Source organism: Pipistrellus hanaki (genome assembly GCF_964339955.1).
Source record: "Pipistrellus hanaki genome assembly, chromosome: 16".
In the NCBI taxonomy this organism is placed as follows: Eukaryota; Metazoa; Chordata; class Mammalia; order Chiroptera; family Vespertilionidae; genus Pipistrellus; species Pipistrellus hanaki.
This window is the reverse complement of record NC_140518.1, coordinates 14726902-14749907: the sequence shown is the minus strand read 5'-3', so window position 1 is coordinate 14749907 and position 23006 is coordinate 14726902. Positions and strand designations below refer to the sequence as shown.

The following is a 23006-nucleotide window of genomic DNA, read 5'->3' as shown; positions in this document are numbered from 1 at the left end:
CATGTTACCTCTGTCATCCTTGTTGACCCCCTGTCACTTTTAAAACTGTGCCCACAGCCCTGACCTGTGCACAGGGATCAGGCTGACGGGCCCCTGGCTAGATAACCAGGAGCTCCAGGTCGTAAAAACACTTTCCACATTCTGACATTTTGGAGAGGAGATTGATGACTGAGAGACAAAAGACTAGGAGTTGCAGAGAACCCAGTCTCACAGTGGAGCATTCAAAATGCGGGTCCATTAAGATACTTCTTTAAGAACTAGTCCTGAAAGGGGGGATGGCAGAATTTCGCCTTCTCCCCACAGCTCAGATGGAAGAATTATGGCCCAGCGAGTGCCAGCTGCTTGCCCAGAGACACAGCTTCAGATCCAGACATAGCTTCTGCAGCCGCCACAAGGAACCCTGGACCAAGAGCCTCTCTCTGGAATGGGTAAGTCATGGGAACTTGCACCTGTCTTAAATTTGCTTGTGAGGACCTCCCTTTCCTGGTTCCTCCAAACCCATGCTCCTCAGAAACTGCAGTCACTATGGCCGATTACCTTGAATGTGGCAGCCACATTAGTGAAGTTCGCGATGCTGCCTCCAATGATGAGGATCTTGCCTGGGTTTGGAGTAAGAGAAATCAAAAAGGGTTAGAAAGATAGACCTGAGCATCTTATCAGAAAGCCACCTGAGAGTTCTCTCCACTGAGCAAGGGTCTCCCAACTGTTAGGAGGTATCAGTACAGAGGTAGGAGAAACAGGCTGGTCTCCTGATGACTGACAGCCTTATCAGCCCCCTCTCCATCACCTCCATCACCGAGCAGGGGGTTAACCCAAATCCACAGACTCTCTACTACGTCATTCCTAGACGGCCATCCAGACACCCAACTTGGTTTCTGCATACACCTGGTGGGAATCCCACTCCCTCTGGCTTCAGGGTAGGCTAACTGGTATGTATAGTCCCCAACACGGGACAGGCGGTAAAAGGAGGCTGAAATGACAGGGTCGGGTAACAAATGTCTAATTGGGCCACTAAGCACAGTTGATATCAGTCATAGTGAGAGCACCTGCTTGCACCTGCTCATGGGGCTTTAAGTACACATCACCTCCTTATCCTCTCATAGACCCTCATCTGAGAGATGCTATCACTGCCCACTGCACAGTCAGGGAAACTGAGGTCCTTAAGTTAAGTGAGTAGCCCCGTGTTGCAAAGTACCAGGACCACAATCTCACAATCTCCGTGCCTCCTAAGCCCAAAGCTCTTCTCCCTGTAGCACACTGGGCCATCCCGAGGAAGGGGCGTGAGTCTCACCATTGGGGTGCTTCTCCCGGGTCATGAGGGAGAGGATCGTCTTGGCATAGTCATAGGTCTGCTGCTCGCTGGGGGCGCCCGAGTACTCCCCGTAGTTTGCCAGCTCATTGACTCCCCCTAGATCGCAGATGGTGTCACTGCCAGGGAGATAGGAAAGTCAGTGCTGGCTCCAACTCTAGCAGCAGAGGGTGGCAGCCTGGTGACGGGGAGGGCACGCAGGCGCCTCCAAAGCCCTCAAGTCAGACTATGGAACTGACCTTCAGACCTCAGACCCTCAAGCCCCACAAGTGACACTTCAAGGCTCTCCCAGGCAATGCACTCTGCCAGCGCTGGGCCACCGTGGGGCCCTGGACTGACTGACGATGGCAAATAAAGTGAACAAAGAGCATCTCCCAACACAAAGGAAAAGTGCACATTCCACACGTCCCTGCCAGGCCGCCCAATGAGAAGGAAAACTGCTGCAGCCGGAGGGAAGCCCAGCCAAGCAGGCAGGGGTGTGACCCATCACAGCCCAGAAAGGAGAGGACTATTGGGCTTCCAGTGGAAAACCAGCCATCATCACAAAGGGTGAGGACTCGGAGCCCAGCATCTCCACCGAGTGAAACGTATGTTCACCTGTGACCTGTGGGGACACAGCAACATTCACTTTCTGGTTCGTTTTCTGTATTTGCTGTGGAATCCACATTACTAATTCCAAGAACTAAAACTAATCAAAATAACTTCATTTTGAAGCAAACAGGAAGGTGCATGGGCCCCTCTGGCAGGCCCGCGATTCCTGCTCTGCACCAGAGACCTCCAGGTGAGGCTCGATCCAGGCTGTGAACATGTGACCCAACTGGCTCCTTCAGTAGCCGCTCAGTCACCTGTACACGACGGAGGCACCACCTCCAGCCACCATGGTCCAGATCCTCCCTTTGGGGTTCAGCAAGGTCAGCTTCAGGCTCGCCCCACTTTTGGCATCCAGGTCTGCAATGTAAGCTTCCTAGGGATCAGACAACAACAGGTGGGCCCTGTGGGCATCCCCTTCACCAAGATCCCGGATCGCAGGACTCTTCCTCCCTCCCCTTTCCCTGAAGACACATGAAGAGGTCCTCATTTGCCTTAAAGAGCCAGGAAAAAGGGGGGACAAAACATGATGGCATCTTCAATACAAAAACCACCCATCTCCGCTGTCACCACTGAGGGCAAATTTCCCAATTCTTTTATCTCTGACTTCAAGTCCTTGACCCTCTATCCAAGTCCCAAGCCTTGGTTATGTCACTGCTTCTAGAACAGCCCCCACTCCCAGCATCTGTAGCGTACATCACACCACCCTCTCCCTCCACAGACCCTAGCCCTCTGCCAGCCCAGCCTCTTCCACTGGCCTGGATTACGTCATGCCCTGCAAGCCCGATTCTGCTGTGAGATCTCAGAGAGGATGGGGAGAAAAGGAGCAATTAAGATTCTCAGCAAGTGGCAGAGAGCTACCTTTCTGACAGGATTAGGGGGGGCCACTCGGAATGACCAAGAAGTAACAAATCAAACTAAGAGCCCCGGGAGGCTGATTGCGAGAGAAGTCTAAAAGGATTTCTGGCCAGGATTCAGAGGCTTGGCTGACTCCCACCTCCCATCCCCTTTGGAGTTTTAAAAAAATTAAATGGCTCCCGACCTTCCTTTCCCTGCCAAATATATAGCCCACTATGGGGCCAACTGCTCATCTGAGATTAGTCACCCTCCCCCGCCCCCAACACTCTCCATCTCCTCCCCAAAGCAGCTTACCTCTGGATAAGCCTCCCGCCCAAAGGGGGGAGGGAACTCTATATCACCCCATTTCACTTTGCAGATGTAGTCAGCGGTGGCATCCACTTTGGCTGCCAAGTCAAGCACGTAGACGCCATCTTTGGTCACAACTGCGAGAAAAGCAGAAGCAATCGGACACTGGCCCCAAGCAGAGATGACCACTAACCTCCAAACCCCTCCCCAGACTTCCCCATACCCCACTCCCAAGGTCCAGCTCTCATACAGGCCGACTTCCTCATTCGGCAAGAAACCAGAATAACTCTTATGATAACACAGCTTCCCACCATCAAAGACAAAAAACAAACCCTAGGAGTCCGATAGGTAATATAATAGGAAAGTCGCTATGGCAATTTTTAAACATTTTCTATAAAATGCTACACAATGTGCCTTAAATATTCATCCATCCATGATTTAAAAAACGTTTAAAGGTATAGGTTGCTGTCAGAAGACCCTCTAGGTATGCACATTTGGGCTTTTGCAGTCTGGCCAGGAAGCCTCACTGTTCGGTGGGGGTGGGGGTACGGGTGGGAAGGCGTGAGGGTACACTGGGCCCCACGCCAGCAGGGTTCATTCATTGCCACCTCACTGGACATCTATCTTCCCTCTCCCCAGGGCCATTTAGCTAATTAAGTTAGCACAGAGCCATCTGGTCCATTAGAGGGACTGTATCCCCAGCTGCATCTGGAAGCAGGACTTTGCCCTCAGAAGCCCTGGCCAGAGCCAGATCACACCACCTGCCTCCTTCCCTGCCTGAGAGGCTTGGACCAAGGCTTCCTGGTCTTGGGGATCAATGATTGACCAGCTCCCGGAGGGAGGGGGCGAGGGGTGCTCTGAGGGCACAGAGAGGAAAGAACAGCCTAAAAGGTCAGACCAGTGCAGAGGCAGCCCTGGTCCTAGGCAAACAGCCTAGCCTAACCTACTGGCAGACATAGCCACAGAGCCCTCAGACCAAAACCAGAACAAATTAAGGCCCAAGAAAGAAGCTGGAGCTGGTTAAGGAGGAATAACCAGTCCTTTGAGAGCTCAGACGCAGGAGCCTACCCTCGGGGAGCTGGGAGATCTCTCTGCGCACACCTGTCTGCACTGCCTCCACATGTAAAGGCCAGGGTTACTGTGGGCACTGGAGCCCTGCGATCAATGACCATGTCCCACCACACCCCCCACCCCCAGACCCAGTTACCAAGGGGGTTGATCTCGAGGTAGGTGAAGTACAGATCCTCATAGAAATTGAAGAGACCAGAGATAAAGCTGGCCAGAATCCTAAAGGGGGAGGGGTAGAGACAATCAATCCATCAATGAGCAGGCTCAGCAGCAATGTCACCCACCACCGCTGACAGCTCCACTTCTGCCACCCCGACACCCCGCCAACCCTTTTGCTGTCCTCTGCCAAGCCCACTCCTTGGACATCACTCTTCAGCCACTGAGGCGGAAAGGAGCTGTCAGGCAGGGAGCCAGAGGAGGCGGCACCAGACAGGCAGGGGCAAGGTGAGGGACGCTGACGGCATATTTCAGTCGGAGCCAGCCAGCTGTCCTCTTTGGGACCTGGGGTGGGGGGTGGGATACGGGGCTGTGTGCGCGCCTGCCACCCAGATAGAGAAGACAACTCTGCTTTCCCTGCGCCGTGCCCACAGCCTGCCAGCCTTCCCTATTCCCCCCGCCACGTCCCTGCAGACCCTCTCACTCAACTCTTTCTTGTCTCCAGGGGCATGGACCAGCAGGTGTTTCTTGACGTCCTCAGGATCCAGCTTCTCGTCCACCCTGACAAGCAGCTTCTTGGCTTTGGTGTCCACATCGCCCACGTCCACCCCCCCTTCGTGGTGGAACAGGACGTAGTCCCCTTGTCGGGTCGCATAGATGCAGACGTAGAACTCCTCCGCCTTGCAGGGGACAAGAGCACCAGGTGGGTGGGGGCACTGGACGGAGGACAAGGAGCCCAGCCCCTGTGGTGTCATTTCTAAAAACACTCACCAAGGGAGACCTGTTTACCACTCCCCCTCCCCAGGGGACAAGTGGAGAGAAGAGGCCTCCGCCTGGCTCGCTGACAGTCCACCCTCAGCCAGCAGGACTCGATCTGGGGAAGGGGGTTCTGCCTTCAAGTCTTTCTCATCTCAGCACAGGAAGTCACCAGGCCTGATTCCTCCTGGCTGCAAACTAAGCCCTTCCTTCATCTCTGGACTCCCCGCTCCGAAGGCCCCACAGGCCCTCAGTGCAGCTTCTGAGACTCTGGTTCCTTTGACTTTTCTCCAGCAGCTTAATTTCCCCTTTCATCACTTTAGGGTAAACAAACTGAAGGCTCCAGGGGGGAGAAAGCCCAGCTTGGAGCCACCTCACACGTACCTGACTGTGCGGAACAAAGGGCTCGATCAGGAAGTTCTTGAGAAAGCCTTTGGCCTTGCCCACCTACAGAGATGATGGGAGATAAAGCTTAGATGGACGCATGTCTTCCTCCTGAGGGCAGAAGGAGGAAGCACCCTCTGCTCCCTCCACCCCAAAGTCCCTTCAGAGGTGGAGCCCAAGCACTACCACCACAACACTCAGCGAGGATTTTTTCAGAAACCAGGGCCATCGGGCCACAGACCCCTAACCTAGCGATTTTCATCAACTGTGCTGCAAAAAAGTTTAAGACATGTAATAACTATTTAGTCAGGGGCACTGACCTCTTTTCCCTTAGGTTGTCAAATAGAAAAACGACAACAGCCAACACAATAGCCGTCCAGTGGGAATTAATCAAAATTATACCTTTTTTTGTGTGGGATTGGCAAAAAATATATATATTTTGGTGTGATGCAGAATTTCAGTAATGACTTGTGTCCCCCGAGATGAAAAAGGTTGAAAATCACTGCCCTAGCTAAAGAAGTCCTCATGAGATAGACCCCCTCTTCCCTCTGCTGGCCCTGGTGCAGCCACACTTAGCCATGTACTGACCTTACGTATTCTTTTTCTGCCTCCTCTGGAGGGTGATAAATGAGCTGCAACATTGTCTCACCCCCAAAAGCACACAGATGGGGAGTCACCTCCCTCCCTGCCATCACACAAATTAGAGCTCAGACAAATCCAGGCTATCTCCGAGCTCAGGCAGGAGAGCCAGCCCGAGGACCAGTCAGGCGCGGGGAACCACGGTGGGGGCGGGAGGGTGGGAGGAGAGGAGAGCAAGAGCTTGACGGGAAAAACTTTTCCACACAGACTTTCATCACTGACGACAACAGGCCTGCAGAGCTAATCAGTGTGAGTGGATCCCTGGCGGCAGCCAAAGCAGACATCCCTCATCCCAGTGTCCTGAACCCCCCGCCTGCCCATGCATCACGCTGAGTCAGAGACCAGACAGTGATCCATCAGTGGTAATGAGCTGCTCCTGGGCCAAAGCTACTGCCAGCTCAGATGCTCTGACATGCCCTCCACAGCCAGCTGAGGAGAAGGGAGCATGAGGACTTCCCAGGGGACACTGCTCAGCCCCCAATCCTGCTGACCTTTCCCTGGAAGCACAAAGGTTAAGATCCCCACCCCCGGCTCATGTACAACTTCATGATCCCTCATTACCTATAGGGCCAAGAACAAAATTAGGGTGAAGAGCTGATTTAAGGAAGCCCAATCAGAGAGGAGGATGACTCCATCACCACCTTCCTCCTATTTCCGAGGAGCCACGGAAAATCATCCCCAGGCCACGGTCACCCCAGAGGGGACAAAGCCAGGTGTGGGGGGCACAGTCTCCCCGGGCTAAGCCATCAGCACATCCTCCCCTCAATTCTCCAGCTCCCTTTGGGAGTGAGAAGAAATGCAATTTTATTTCCGAGCATCTTTTAACCTTCCCAAATCATATTTCACTTTAGCTCTCTCATCTACAGCGATGAGATTATACACCAAGCCAGGAGAAGCCAAGAACTTAATTTAATTTACTCATCAGTGTTATTAACTGTCCTGTTCTAGATTCTTGGCCAAGTCATACCTCTGCTTCAGTGATTCTGCATCTCTCTTCTTCAACTTTTCTACCCACCCTCTTAGGGTTTCCATGTAATGACAAGCTACCAAGACCTTTGTGGAAGTTGAAAAGAAAGGAATTCCCAGAATGGGCCTCAGAGTCCCATCTCAGATTGCCCATATAAATGAAGACCACTTCCACGTTGCTCTCGAATTGTACTGGGGTCACTTTTGCAGCACATCTGGCCATTCCCTGATGGGGGAGGTGGGAACGAGCACCACGTCTGGCCCTAAGTCGGCTCCATAGGACTCTGCCTTCCCCTAGCTGCAATCTTACCAGTGTGGGGTGACCTATACAGTTACTAATCTAGAGTGACCGTGTTTGCTTCTGCAACCACAGCACGGCCACCCCAACCCTATGCCCAGACTCACAGTGGTTTCCTGTCCCAGCCGCGGCTTCAGCCAGGACTTGACGCCATCCAGAGTGAGGTTGACCCCAATTAGGCCCAGCTTGCCACGCCGTTTGATCAGCTGGTCTGGCTTGACCACCAGGTTCTGGAATGAGAGAAGTTTGTATTTAGAGCAAGGAAAGAGAAGGTGGAGTAGAAGTGACAGCCCTAGTCGGTTTGGCTCAGTGGATAAAGCACCCAGTCTTTGGAGTGAAGGGTCCTGAGTTCAATTTGGGTCAAGGACACATGCCCAGGTTGCGGGCTTGATCCCCAGTAGGGAGCGTGCAGGAGGTAGACAACCAATGATTCTCTCTCATCATTGATGTTTCTCTCCCTCTCTGAAATCAATAAAAATTTATTTTTTTTTAAAAAGAGGTGACAGTTTGGGGACACAAAGCACAATCCACCCTGCTCCCCAAACCAATCCCACCCCTCTTTTAGGGTCAACTCCTGGATGCTTCCCTCACCTGTCCCACAGCGCCCTACATCCTTCTTGAAAACCAGGAATCTAGAACTATCCCTGCCCAGGATAGGGCCTGGCCTAGAGTAGGTGTTCACCAAAAACCTGCTAAATAAATGAGTCCCTTCCCTCCCCCTATGTGGTATCTTAGCGTCAATAAACCATGAGCTTTAGATTTAACCACCAGCCTTTATCTCCCCCACACTCAGAGCATGGGCCAGGCAGTGTTCCTAAAGGAAGAACAGAGTGATAGAACATTGGGGTGACAAAGGACCAGAGAGGTCACCTGGTCAACGCCATCCCTGTCTACAAGCCCAAAAAGAAGCCCCCCGACACTGCTCATACATCCCAGTGCCAGGAAATGCACTATCTCCAGAGGCAGCTCCCTTTGAGGGTGGGCCGCCTCCCAGTGGGAAGACATGTGCATTCCTGAAACCCCTCATTGGTCCTAGTGCTGCTCTCCAGGCCCTGGCAAAGTCTAAGCTTCCCAGCAGTGCCCTCAGGGATCCAAAGAAGAGCCTCTATGCTAAGCTGCCCCCCACCCAAGGCCGTTAGCCATTCCTCACAAAGAACAATGTCACACTTCCTAATGGCCCTGCCATTCGTGATATGCTCCACTGGGGAGTGTGTGTGCGGGTGGGGGTGGGGGTGGGGCAGGTGGGGATGACACGCATACCTACTTTTCACTGAGCATCTACCAAGTGCCAGGCACACTTAAGGTTTTCCTGATCTTACCACTAATCCTTTCAGCTCACATGGTGAGGGTTATGCCCATGAAACTCAGAGAGGTAAAATGGTTTGCTCCAGGCCACATGGTTAATAAACAGAAGGCTGACATTTGGACTTATTTGTCCAGCTCCAAGCCCATGCTCTGTATGCCATGCGAGCGTACCTTAACATGCAGGGAGCTGAACACCAAACCTTGCTCAGCCCTGGAAGGTATGCTCAGTCATTAGAGCGTCGAGCCGAGTACCAAAGGGTTGTGGGTTGGATTCCCGGTCAAGGGCATGTACCTGGGTTGCAGGTTCGATCCCTGGTCCCGGTTGGGGTGTGTGCGGGGAGGCAATCAACTGATGTGTCTCTCTCACATCAACATCTGTCTTTGTTTCTCTCTGTCCCCATCTCCCTTCCACTCTCTCTAAAAACGAATGGAAAAAATATCCACAGGTGATATTTTTCCCATTACGTCTTGAACAAAAACCCTGCTCGGCCCACTGCATGCTGCCCACTGATGCAGGCAGTCTGCCGTCTCATGACTCATGTGCACATCTCCAACAAACTGGCTGCTTTCTCTCGAACTCGGCCTGGATGAAGGGTCTGAGGGGGACAAACTCACCTCGGTGAGCAGCCAGGGATGGTCTTGCAGCAGGCGAGCCCAGTCTGTGTCAGGGGTGACCCGGGCATACTTGAACCTGTTCTGGATCGCCGAGGTGGTGCAGATGAACTTGTAAAGGAGTTCTTTGCCCGTCTGCTCTGAAATCGCCTTGGCCGACATGGCTGCAGAGGGACCTGCTCGACCTGTTGGTCAGAAGGGGCAGAAAATGGAAGCACTGTCTTCTCCAGCAGGGCAGTCGCACACCCAGCTGCCCCAGACAGTCCAGCCAGAGCTCAGCACTTCTCCAGAGGGGTGGGTTCCCAAACACAGAGGAGGATCAGGAAATGGTGGGGGAGGGAAGATGGTAAGAAGGCTGGCCTTTCCTCTCTGACCCTTGGCCTCAATCCTATCTCTACTCCCTCTAGGCAAACCAGCTCACTCATGCCAACATTCACCCTACAACCAAGGCGGATGGATGGGGAGAACAGCATTATCAGTGGTATGACCCAAACCTCAGTGCTGGTCCCACCCAAGGTGGGCACACAGACACTGAAACACTCCCTTTGGTTCTGTGACCTGTGGGGAGAGCAGCCAACTTGTGCAATGCTGGTCTGACTCCCCCTACAGGTTTTGTCTCCCCCACACCCAGATTCACCCACTTCACTCACACTCACACTCACACACACACACACACACACCCCTACAAGCTGAAGGTCGGGTCAACAAGTTTACTTAGCGTTGGGCAAGAAAAGCCCCCTGAGAAACAGAGAAAAGTATCTTAAAGCTCATTTCCCCCAGGGCACCACACCCCCACCCCTGAGTTCAGAGCAGACACAGGGTGGGGAGCTATGACCTTCAGTGCAACCCACTCAGTCCACTGAGTCACCCAGCTGCTAACTTAGAGCAAAACAGAGCCTCCCGGGGGACCACCCTGAACTGGTCGCTTCTAACTGAGCCAGGGCTGGGGGGGGGAGGCAGAAATCATCCTTAGTCACATGCACACAGAAACTCACCTTATGTGAGCCCTGGGAGCTGCTCTGAGATTCATAACCCTGTTTCTTAGATGAGGAACAGAAGCTCAGAGGTGTTACGATAACTTGTTCAAGAAGCCTAACTATTAGTAGGGGACCCAAACCCTTTTACCCCAGAAAACCCCACACTTCAGCTCAAGAAGAAAGACCATTTCTAAAAGGAACAGGCATGTCCCCTCTTCACCTCAAAAAAAGGGTCTGTGTGACCATTTCATTCCCCTCCCCGCCACTTTGCTCTGATACACTCCTTCTCTCCCGTGGGTAGTGACAAGAGTGAGTTGAGGAGAGGGACAGGGGAGAGAAAGGAACCCAAGTCATCATGCTAAGAGCTTGCCATATCATGAAAAGACACTCCTGTCTCGCCCACAAAGATCCCGAACTGAAGCTGTGGACTTTGCTGGAGGAGAAAAGGCAAGTGCAATAAAGGAGGGCAGAGTGAGGGAGGTGGCTGGTTTGAACATACATTCCCGGCTCAGGAAAGGCCGGTGTACCCGGGGCCACTCTGCACCTCCCTCCCGAACGGCCAGGCTGGAGCTTCAGGTTCTAATCCTGGCTTGGCCGGTTCCCTCGGCCTCCAGCTGGTCTAGGGCCGGGCACAATAGGCGCATTCAGTGTGGTTGTCTGGCCCAAAGTGGGAGAGCAGGGAAGGGGCTCAAACAAGACATTCCCTTTTCTGGCCTCCCCCCGAAATGACTTCTAGCCCCAGCCCAACGGGAGTTTCAGAAGGGGATGCCTCCAGTTTCAGAAGGGGATGCCTCCGTTGGCCCGACTGTCCCACAGTCCTCCACCCCCACCCGCTCCAGCTCCATTTCCCAACCTTCTTGACTCAGACCAGAAAAACTGGTCCTGAAATCAGATGGGTACACCGGCCCCCACTCGCCTCCCAAACAGAGTGCAGCCCAGGGCAGGTCAAGCAGAGAAAGGAGAGGACAGCTTCTGCCACCTTCAGCAGTTCAGACACATTAGGCGCAAGCGATCAGAAAATCCAGGAGGAGGAAGCCCGCAGCTAAGCCTCTCCAACAGAGAGAGGTCTGACAGACACTCCCAGGAGGACACTCCCCCAAACTCGGCACCTGCCAAAACAGACAGAGACCCGACTTTGGAAAGGAAGGGGTGAGAAAAGGGACTTCTGTAGCCGAATAAAAAAATAAAATAAAAAAAATCACCATTTTCTTGAGCACCAGATCAAATCCAGATCCAAGAGCTCATCCCCATAAAGTCCTCAAAAGAAGACGGGAAAAGACACAAGGAGGGGGTGATGCAGGATAGAAAATAAAAAGATTTGCCACCAGAGCGGTCTGGCTTAGATGGGACAAGCCCTCTCAAGGACAGTAAAGAGAATAAGAGCAGGAAAAGAACGGCCTCAGCATAGGCACCAAGGCTCACAAACCAGGGGGTGGACTGGGTGGAGAGAAGTCACAAGTTTAATCATTCAACGGGTCTTGAAGTCTCTCTAGGGCAGCGGCTCTTAACCTATTTGAAATCTCAAACTCATCCGAGCATCAGAAAGTCAAAAAAAAAAAAAAGAAAAGTGCACATACCCCATTATGCAGAGCATTTCCAGGTACTCGCTGTGACTATCACCTGTGACTACCACCCCACAGCCCCGGACCTTCAGTCAACATGTGCTTGTGACAACGAGACTTACAGTGGATACCAATCTGGGTTTTAGGATTCCCCCCCACACACACACACACCCACACACAAAATCTTAGTCTGGATGTGCTGTCAAACTGGTGACAGATGGTTTCAGGGCAGAGCTAAGACCTCAGGGGTCTTCTGTGAGGCCCGAGAAACTGTTACTTAGTAACAGTTAAGTGGGTAAACCATCTGGGAACCTATAACACATTACACACTCACTACACATTCATTTTCTCTCTCTTTCTCTTTCTCTCTGGGAACCTATAACACATTACACACACACTACACATTCTCTCTCTCCCTCTCCCCCCACCCCCCCAGGAGGGACCTAATGAGCTGAATGGGGTCTTTTCTGCAGACAGGGTATGTGACCCAGGGCTGAGTTCACCGAAGGCAGCAGCAGCCCACAGGGGAGGCTGAATGAAAGGAGCCTGTTTCCCAGGAACGCACAGCTGGGACCCAGCCAGGGGAGCAGAAGCACTGGGGATGCTACTTAGTGTCTCTCTCCGGGAAAGATAAAAAGTGCTCACTTTAAGGTTAGCAATTCTAAGGTTCGGGTTTTTTAAGGGCAGTTCTGAGTGTCCCCTTACAAAGTGTCATAATGGGGGAGAAGACACCAGCTGCCAGGGGCCTGAGGGATCTTCCTATCCAAGCCTCCTAAGTTGAGAAGCTCTGGAAGAGGTGAAAACCACTCGTCTGGGCAGCTGGGGTCTACCGGCTAGCTGTCCCTCACCCAACATCTCAGAAATCCAAGGAGCTGACCTGGCTGAAACACAGAGCAACGTTACCGTGCTGAGCACTGCTCCCCACCATCCTCTCCAAAACCCTCTTCCCGGGCAGACGGCGGAGGCCCACCCAACGGCATGCATAACTCCGTGGAACCGCACACAGTATCTGCCAAGGTTGGCGAGGGCAGCAGGCGCGGGGGACTGGCCCCGGGCCAGGCCCGCCAGGAGGGCGGCGGCGGCGGCGGCATCCTCCGGCCCCTTGAGGACCAGGCTTCGGCCAACCTTGGCGGGCGGGCGTCGGCGCCAAGGGTGGGGAGGGAGACGGGCACCCCGGCCATCTGTCGCTTAGAGGCTTGGCCCGACGGCACCACCGAAGCGCGAGGAGGTCCCTCCTGCATCGCCACTCGATGGCCAGGTCCTAGCGGCGAGGCCAGGCCTCGGGCAGCCCGGCCCCGCGTGGCCCGTGGCGGTGGCGGTGGCGGCGGCGGCACGCCCAGGTGGCTCCGTGCACTGGGGCGCGGGGCTCAGGGGACTCCACGGAACTAAGAGGAAGGGCCTGAGCCCGGCTTGTGAGGGGCCGGAGAGGGACGAGAGGTCACTGCCGTTCTCTCTACTTCCCGTTCCCCCGCATCCGGTGCGGGGGACCGGATGGGGGCAAGGGGTGGCCCGATAAAGCCCGAGGAAGCTCAGGGACCGGCGCCGGGAGGGGTGAGGGGCGCCGGCGTGGAGTAAGTGCGATTTCACCGGGGGAAGAGAAGCAAGGACGGCGGAAGCCTGTGCAAACTCCCAGAAACTGGAAGTGGGAGGGTTGGGGGTCAGTCGCACGTGGCCGCTGGCCGGGGTCTCAGACGAAGTCTAACCTAAAAGGCTAACCTCCCCCCAAAATAAAACTTCCAAGGAGGTGCAGGGAGGGTGCGTTAACGCCGAGCCGGCCTCTGTGGAGGCGGTTCCGGGTTGCGGGAGGGAGGCAGGAAGCTCCTGGGCCAGGTGGGGGCCCTCCCGGGAAAGCAGCCGCCCGCCACTCACCTCTGCGAGAGTCCGAGCCGGGCGCTACCTCCGCAGGCCGGGACCCAACGCCCACTCTCCGGAGCGCGCCAGCCTCCAGCGGCCGCTAGGGATCCGGCTTTTGTCCTGGCCCCGGAGGGCTTCTCCCCGCCCCTATCAGCACACGTCGCGAGCCGCCCGGCGATTGGTTACAGGCGTTCCCTAGCCTGAGCGCCAGGGCCCCTCCCAATTCGCTGCCCTGTGTAGCCCCGCCCAGTGGGCGGGACCCCTGGGGCTGCTGGGACTTGCAGTCCCGCTAGCGTATCTTTCCCATGCAACCATGGGCGCCGCCTCACCGGAGCCTGCTGGGCAGGGGAGGGATCGGGGGCGGAGTCCCGGGTGGGGAGATGGGCCGAGCTACGCCGGGAGGAGAACGTACCGGGCCGGGGGCCGTGGCCTGATCGCTTAGGGGCTGGGCCGTCCGCCACTCCGACGGGGGTGTGGAGTGGGGAGGGAAAGGGTGTTGTTTGTTGGCCCAACTGGCTGTAGCGCCGCTTTGAGGACCTGGAGTCTCCTTGCTGTCTGTCTCCCCATGGGAAAAACTGACGTCCGCATCCCAGCCGCCTGAAATGGGCCACACCGAACCCAGTTGCCTAACCCGGCTTTTTAAAAAGCCGTGGCAAACTGCTTTCCCACATGCACGCGGACCCTCTAGGTTGAGTGGTTGGGCGAGGCTGAGAGACGAAGCTAACTTACCAGACTTCCCAATATCCCAGTATGGGATTGGGCGGGGGACGGGGTGAGCAAGTGAGGCTAGAAGTGTGGTGCCATGCAGCCGAAACCGGTGTCGCTCAGTGGATGGAGCGTCGGCCTGCGAACTCAAGGGTCCCTGGTTCGATTCCCGTCAAGGCATGTACCTTGGTTGCGGGCACATCCCCAGTAGGGGGTGTGCAAGAGGCATCTGATTGATGTTTCCCTCTCATCCCTCTCCCTTCCTGTGTAAAAAATCAACAAAATACATTGAAGAAGAAGAAGAAGAAGAAGAAGGGTGCCATGCATCGCACTTGCCTGCTCACCAAACCGCGGTTTCATGGAAGTTTCAAGTGCAGAGCTGAGGCCATCTCTGCCATTCTCCTGTACCTCCCACTTCACCCCCCCCCCCCAGCCCCCAGCCCACGCATAGACGTTGGAATGAATGAACTGCTCCCTTGCTTTTCTCCATTATCTGTGAAACAGACTATATTTTCTGAACCAAAAAGCCGGGACACTGATATGATAGGTACTGATGAGATTGTTGGGGAGAATATTTGAAATCAAGACAGTCTTAGAACCCAGGACATAATATTTACTGCTCCGACATTCTGGAGCAGTAAACATTACCCCAGTCTTGTAGGTCTTTGCAGCTGCTCCCTGACCCTAACAGCTGTTTAACTTCAGGGTGGAGAATCATGGGCTGAGCAGCTGAGGTGAAGGGGTCAGGCCAATGTACAGAGAGTCAGCATGCCTGTGCCCCGGCCAAGCACCTGGGTAACACGCACACTGTAGCAATGTTGTGACATTCTTATGACAAAAACTGTGCTATGTCCTCCCTTCCCCCCCTCACCAATCCAGTGGTAGCCAGGAGTGGGGAAGCTAAGTTTGCTGCCCATGCCTGAAACAAGTGACCCCTGATGACATCACTTTCTGGTCCCTTCCTTTTGAAGTAACTCCTCACCTCCTCTCTTTCTCAGCCCTACAATCTCTCCCCCCACTGCATGGGTTGAGTGCCACCCCTACCAGGAATCTTCCCAAACAGCACAAGTCTCAGAGAAGGATCACCTCTCTGTGGATAAAGAAAACATCGATGAAGGTGTCCCATTTCTGGCCTTGGGAGACAGCAACTCGGGGCCTTGGTAAGCTAATGGAAAGATGGCCGTCAGGATGGATCTCCTGTGCAGGAGTTATTGCGCTGGTTAGAAAGACAGACTGGCCCAGAAACAGCCATCCAGGTGGAAAATAAACTATAATAAACTCTATGTTTGTATACCAACTTGGCAATATGGATAAAATTTTAAATGTGCATGCCCTTTGCCCCAATTATTTCATTTCTAACAGCTTATTCCTTCAGTTATACTTGCACATGGCCATGAAGATAGGGATTTTTGCTCTCTTCACGGCTGTGTCTTCAGCACTTTGAATAGGGCCTGGTACCTAGGAAACGCTCAATCAATGTTGGCTGAGTGAATAAGTTCCCCCTCTAGGCGTTGCTCAGTCCAAATGTGACTAGTCCTGGTCAGGGGTGAGGAGAACGTAACTGTCCAGAGAGTGAGGGATGAACAGTGTTGGCCAGAGTCCATGAATCAATCACTGAAGTTTTTCCGTTTTCTCAGTGGTCCCATTCAAGGCTTCTGCCCCTCACCTCCAACCCCTGACCTCCCAGAAAAGACTCTGTCATTACTCCACCATGTCCCCACAGAGACTCCTGTACCCCAAATTAATCAATATGGCCTCACCTTCTCAAAAGCTCTAAATTCGCCTGGCCAGTGTAACCCAGTGATTGAGTGTTGACCCATGTGCCAAGAGGTTGCTGTTTCGGCCCTAACCGGTTTGGCTCAATGGATAGAGCGTCGGCCTGAAAGGTCCCAGGTTCGATTCTGGTCAAGGACATGTACCTTGATTGTGTACATCTCCAGTAGAAGGCGTGCAGGAGGCATCTGATTAATATTTCTCTCTCATGGATGTTTCTAAATCTCTATCCCTTTCCCTTCTTCTCTGTAAAAAATCAATAAAATATATATTTAAAAAAAAAAGAAAAGAAAAGAAAAGAAAAGGAGGTTGCTGGCTCAATTTCCCATTAAAGGACATACCTGAGTTGTGGGCTCAATCCCCAGCAGGGGGCATGCAGGAGGCAGCTGATCAATGTTTCTCTCTCATCGATGTTTCTCTCCCTACCTCTCTCTCTTAAAAAAAAAAAAATCAATAAAAATATTATTTAAAAAATTGTTTTAACTACCTCTAAACTCTTTTGCTTTTCCTATTTGAATCTTCTAAGACAGGCTGGAGGACAGTTTCATGTCACTGGACACAGAATACAGGTACAATCTATCAGTTTCAGAAGCCTTCGCCTGCCTAATGATTCCCTCTTAGATTTTAATCCATTTTAGCTGATACTCATTGAGCACCTACTACGTGGAAAGCATGGATGCTAGCACATGCTCCTCACAACAACGTCATTTTGCTGTCAGGTCCCTTGCCCTGTCCACTAAAACTGCTGCAGGGGAGGAGGGAAAGAAAATCATATCCAATGGGTCTCTCCCCGGGAAGAGGAACACCTTATGATGCCTTGTTCCTCTTGGCATCCCCAGTGCATAGCATAGGATTTGGCACATCTTAGGCACTCACTGCATGCATGACTGAATAAACACTGAAATGAACATGCAAATAAAAGAAAGGGAAAGAGGGCCTACCTGAGTGGACAGTTCTAAACCCACCTCTCTCCTTGTGACAACTAGAGAGAGGAGCTTACTTCAGAGACTCATCATGTGAAAAGCCACCGGGTTCCCACCCACTTTTTGGCCAAAGGCCCAGGTGTCCTGGGGAAGCTCCCCAGGAGATCCAGCCAGAGTCAGCGACTGTGAGCAGAAAATGTTTCCCAGCCAGACCGCCAGCTCCTGGTGAGACTCGTCCTATCGTTATCCCAACTCTGCACTCACCCTGTCTTAAAAACAGCTGCTGCCGAAACCGGTTTGGCTCAGTGGATAGAGCGTCGGTCTGCGGACTGAAAGGTCCCAGGTTCGATTCCGGTCAAGGGCATGTACCTTGGTTGCGGGCACATCCCCAATAGGGTGTGTGCAGGAGGCAGCTGGTTGATGTTTCTCTCTCATCGATGTTTCTAGCTCTCTATCCCTCTCCCTTCCTCTCTGTGAAAAATCAGTATATTAAAAAAAAAAAAAAAAAAAAGCTGCTGTCTCCTCCCCACCAGGTGTATCCTGGGACATTCCCCCTCTTTTAGGAAGTCTTTTCCTAGGAAGGCCATTTACCACTTCGCGGTGTGAGACAGAGCTTGCACAAATTCTCTTACAACAGGATCACTGACCCTGAACTTTTACTAGGCAGGTTTAACCTTATCTCTGAGCGAGTTTATTATTTTTGCCTCTCATCTCTCTTAGCCTTGTTCCATGTCTGGGAAATCCCTCAAGGTCAGGCAGAAGCAGAGGTCATAGTGCACAGAAAAGCATCGCCAGCCTCCGCCAGAACCAAAGCCTCTGCCCCAGCACCAGTCTTAAGGCTTTAGGACTGGGCCTCGCCCGGGATGTTTGGGGGCCCATCCCAAGCATGGGTTGCGCTCCCCTCTCTCCTTATAATTTAGGTGCTGCCTCAGGCATGCACGGCCCCAAGTGCCGCTGATTCAGGGTCCCATGACCCAAAAGAGACTGCAGAAATCCCCTAGTCCAATTCTCTTACAAAAAATAAAAATAAAAAGAAGGGGAAATTGAGGCCCAAACAGATGACCTTAATGTAGGTGGGAGGGCAAATTGATACAACCTCTTTGGAAACCAATGGGAATTATCTAGTAAAATTGAAGAGTCACATACACTAAAACCCTGCAGCACCACTCTTAGGGATGTACCCCAAAGCATCTCATATACGCATGTGCCTGGAGACACATGTACAACTATCCAAAAACTGGATGGAGCCCAGATGTCCTTAAACAGTTGAATAGACGGGTTGTGGTATACTGACAAAATGAAAAAGGTGACTGACGTAGAAAAATGAATGACTTGCAGCTACACACAAAACATAAGTTAGCCCAGTGTTTTTCAACTACTGTTTCGCGGCACACTAGAGATGTTGCCTGGTGTGCCGTAGGTGCAGACAAGAATTTTATAATTTTTCACTATTTTGTTTACTTAATATTTCATAATAAAGTAATTATAAAATACTTTCTTTGTGTTTATTTGATTCCTATTCAAGAGAATTACTTTATATATAGTCAATATAGGCACAGAGTTAAATTTTTTAACATTTTCTAATGGTGGTGTGCCTCGTGATTTTTTTCATGAAACAAGTGTGCCTTTGCCCAAAAAAGGTTGAAAAACACTGAGTTAGCCGAAACCGGTTTGGCTCAATGGATAGAGCGTCAGTTTGGGGAATGAAAGGTCCCGGGTTCAATTTCGGTCAAGGGCATGTACCTTGGTTTCGGGCATATCCCAAGTAGGGGGTGTGCAAGAGGCAGCTGATCAATGACTCTCTCTCATTGATGTTTCTAACTCTCTATCTCTCTCCCTTCCTCTCTGTACAAAATCAATAAAATATATTTTTTTTTAAAAAGAATTTGAGAAGCCTACTTTAAAAAAAAACCACATAAATTAACCTCAAAAACATGATGTTGACTAAAAGAAAGTAGACCATAAAAGAATGAATATAGCACGATTCCATTTACTTAATTAAAACAAGCAAACCTAAATTGTTTTTTTTTTTAACTACAAGGAAAGTAAGGAAGTGATTATCTCAAAGAACTGGACAGCGGCTCGTTCATTCAAATACGTACTGACAGTTCCTGCAGTGTGCCAGGTACTATTCCGGGCACTGGAGCAGCAATGGTGAATGAAATAAGCAAACGTGCTACCCCTGAATAGCTTACATTTTATCATGGGAAACAGTAATATACAATCCAATAATAAGGAAAGAAGTTACTTGGTATATTAGAGAGTGGTCTTACGGGAAAAAGAAAACAAGAGAGTAGGGCATCAGGAATTCCCAGATCGAGGTGGAGGGCAAGTGAGTTGCAATATTAGAGAGAGTGGTTGGCGGGGTCAGCCTCGTTGCAAAGGAGAGATTTGAGCAACTCAAGAAGGAAGGGAGAGAGTCAGTGAAGAGGCGGGGAGGGAGCATTCCAGGCCCATTACGGGCCATTTTGGGCTCAGAGAACACCCAGGGCAAAGGCCCTAGGAAAGGAGCAAGCCTGCTGCTTTTCTCTTCGAGGAACTATAAGGAGGCCAGGTGGATGATGGAGAGAACAGCTCTTATTCTGAGTGAAATGGACCACTGCAGGGTTTGGAACAGATCTGACTGGCATTTCAAAAGGAATATTCTGACTGCTCTGTTGGGGAGCAAGGGGGTGAGGGTGGAACAAAGAGACATAGAAAGATATCGTAGTAGTTCACGGGAGAGATGATGGGGGCTCAGACCAGGGTGGTAATCCAGAGGGTGGTGGTTACCTGGGGAGGCGGCGATGCAGGGGAGGGGGTTGTGACTTGGGAGGGGCAAGGAAGAGGGAGTGAGAGATAGAAACATCAATGATAAGAGAGAATCGTTGATAAGCTGCCTCCTGCACGCCCCCCCCGCTCCCCTCTGGGGATTGAGCCCACAACCCTGGTATGTGCCCTGACCGGGAATCAAACCGTGACCTCCATGGTTCATAGGTCGACACTCAACCACTGAGCCGCACAGACCAGACTAGAATAAATCTTGAAAACAGAGAGTGTAAGCTCTCTTGGTCCTTTTTCAAAATTGCTTTGGCTATTCTAGGTCCTTTGCATTTCCACATAAATTTTAGAATCAGCTTGTCAATTACTAAAAAAAAAATCTGCTGGGATTTTGATTGGGATTGCGTTGAATCTATAGATTTTCCCTTTGCAGGACTTTTTCTCCAAATAGCTGCTGATGATTTCAGCAGTATGTTTAACTCATACATGTGCCCATCTTAACAACCTAGGAGAGGAGGGTTTTTTGTTTGTTTGTTTGTTTTAATAGAGTGGAAGGGTGGGGTAGAGACAGAGAGAGAAATTTCTATGTGAGAAAGACACATCCATTGGTTGCCTCCCACAGGAGCCTGACTAGGGCCAGGGGTTGGATTAAGCCTGCAACCGAGAAACGCGCCTTTGACTAGAATTGAACCCAGGACCCTTCAGTCCACAGGCCAACACTCTATCCACTGAGCCAAACTGGCTAGGGCAAACAGGATGGTTTCACTCCAGTGCATGGGGTTGCTGCTCCTTACACACCTGGTGAGCTTAAGTCTGGGCTTTTCTCATCTCCTTCTCTACTTAGGTGTCCCTGGCCATCCTTCTCACCCTCAACTCAGTTATGCTGGCATTTTCATCTAAATCCCCTATGAAGCTGTCTCTGACCCATACCAAACCCTAAATGAATCATTCCCTCACCTGGGCTTCCCACCACTCTGTCCTCATCTCTCTCACAGGCGCACAGAACTTTGAATAATTTAATATCAAGTTGGGAAGTCATTATTGCCTATGCATTTCTCTCCCTAATTAGACAGAACTCTTCCAGGGGAGCAACCAAGTTATTTTTTATTATCTTTGAATTGAACCTTTTATTTTGAGATAATTGTAAATTCATATGCAGTTGTAAGAAATAATGCAAAGAGATCCCATCCACCCTTTACCTGGTTTCCCCAAAGTTAACACCTTGAAAAACGTTAGCACAATAACAAACAGAAAGTTGACACTGACCCAACCCACTGAGCTCATTCAGATTTCCCAAGTTTGACACGTTCTCATTTGTGTAGTTAAGAATTTTTTTTTCTTTTACTAGTTGCACTTTAACAATTATTTATTTAGGGTCTACTATGTGCCAGACAGTTGCATTCTGGAAATACAAGGTTAACCCAAGATCCCTGCCTTTGTACAATCTGTAGTTAGCACCTCAGAACTGGAGTCTGAGTGCCTGGGTTGTTGACTCCTTCCTCTGACACTTGCCAGTTCAATTATCTTGACATGTTATCAACTTCCTTATCAGCCCCAGCTGGTTTGGCTCAGTGGATAGGGCGTTGGCCTGTGGACTGAAAGGTCCCCAGGTTCCATTCCAGGCAAGAGCACATGCCCAGGTTGTGGGCTCCACCCCCAGTAGGGGGTGTGCAGGAGGCAGCTGATCAATGGTTCTTTCTCATCATTGATGTTTCTATCTCTCTCTCCCTCTCCCTTCCAAACTTCTTTATGTTTCCTTATCTCAATAACAGTACCTCCCCCATAGGCTTATACTGTGCTTAGCAGGATGTCCGGTGTCCCAAAACAACGCTCAATCCCCTTAGGGTGGGAGGAGCAATTATACTAAGGTTATGAATGAAATGATTCTTTACTGACCACCTTCCACTATATGCCAGAGACTTCACTTCTGCAAGCAGCCTTAGGATGGATGATGGGTCACAATCTCCTTGGCATTGGGAGTTGACCTTTCAAAATAATGTAGTCAAGACAAGGGTGTTTGTTGGAACCTACTGTGTTTCCCCGAATATAAGACATCCTCCGAAAATAAGACCTAGCGCATGGGAAAATAAGAAATCCCCTGAAAATAAGACCTAGCGCATCTTTGGGAGCAAAAATTAATATAAGACACTGTCTTATTTTCGGGGAAACAGGGTAGTCCACTTTTTTTTTCGGGGGGGGGGGGTGGCGGGGAAGAGGAGGGAGAATCTCAGGAAAGGCACTGATCGATGGCTGCCAGTAGCAGGGGTTCAATAAATGGGTTCAATCGGCTGAAAGTGTTCTGGCTCAGTGGATAGAGCATCAGCCTGCGGACTGAAAGGCCCCGGGGTTCTATTCCGGTCAGGGGCATGTACCTTGGTTGTGGGCACATCCCCAGTAGGGGGTGTGCAGGAGGCAGCTGATGGGTGTTTCTCTCTCATTGCTGTTTCTAGCTCTATCTCTCTCTCTTCCTCTCTGTAAAAAGTCAATAAAACAGCCAAAGCCGGTTTGGCTCAGTGGATAGAGCGTCGGCCTGTGGACTGAAAGGTCCCAGGTTTGATTCTGGTCGAGGGCATGTACCTTGGTTGCAGGCACATCCCCAGTTAGGGGGTGTGCAGGAGGCAGCTGATCCATGTTTCTAGCTCTCTATCTCTCTCCCTTCCTCTCTGTAAAAAATTCAATAAAACATCTATTTTTAAAAAGTCAATAAAATGTATTTTAAAAATATATAAAAAATAAATGTGTTCAAAAAAAAAAAAAACAAAAAAAAAAAAAACACGTTATTTCCCACGCTGGCTCGTGCAGACCCTCACCTCTGGAGGGTTTTCCGTCTCCCCGTTCACTGGGCAGCAGGAAAGGGAGGGTGCAGAGCCGCACTCAGAGAATGAAGACGGTGTCCGAGGACCACCCGGCTCCACGCTCTTCCCCGGCGGCTACGCCGGTGCACACAGCCTGGCCGCGAGGGCCCTCCGCATTTAGAATCTGGCCGCGATCCGCTCCCTGGCTTTCTGGCTGCAAATCCTGGACACGATCCAGCCGCGGAGAATCGGCGGAGCGAGCCCAGCGATCACGCGAGCCGGGCCGCCCTGCACGCCCCGGACACGCGGCGGCCGCCCCTCGGCCAGGCGCGCAGCTGCCCGGCGGCGCCCTCCCGGGCGGTCCCGGGCCTGAGCCCCAGGAGCAGGGGGAGGGACCGGAAGTAGTCTCTGTCCCCCGGTTGCTAAGAGA

At 51.7% G+C, this 23006-nt stretch overlaps 1 protein-coding gene across 4 annotated transcripts in view; it reads right to left on the bottom strand.

Annotated features, from left to right (window-relative positions):
* The window catches only part of ACLY (ATP citrate lyase), a 40485-nt gene extending 26697 nt beyond the window's left edge, over positions 1–13788 (bottom strand). For 3 of the 4 annotated variants that reach the window (XM_084862464.1, XM_084862465.1, XM_084862467.1), the window contains exons 1-10: positions 13636–13787; positions 9231–9412; positions 7418–7540; positions 5408–5470; positions 4757–4947; positions 4251–4330; positions 3050–3180; positions 2155–2273; positions 1292–1428; positions 538–599 (exon numbers count right to left, since the gene is read on the bottom strand). In XM_084862464.1, the coding sequence (XP_084718590.1) occupies positions 538–599; positions 1292–1428; positions 2155–2273; positions 3050–3180; positions 4251–4330; positions 4757–4947; positions 5408–5470; positions 7418–7540; positions 9231–9389 (1065 nt within the window). In that variant the 5' untranslated portion in view covers positions 9390–9412; positions 13636–13787. Of the gene's footprint in view, positions 1–537; positions 600–1291; positions 1429–2154; positions 2274–3049; positions 3181–4250; positions 4331–4756; positions 4948–5407; positions 5471–7417; positions 7541–9230; positions 9413–13635 lie in introns of all 4 variants that reach the window. The other variant, XM_084862466.1, reaches the window with a different exon arrangement.
* Positions 13789–23006: the final 9218 nt, after the last annotated feature.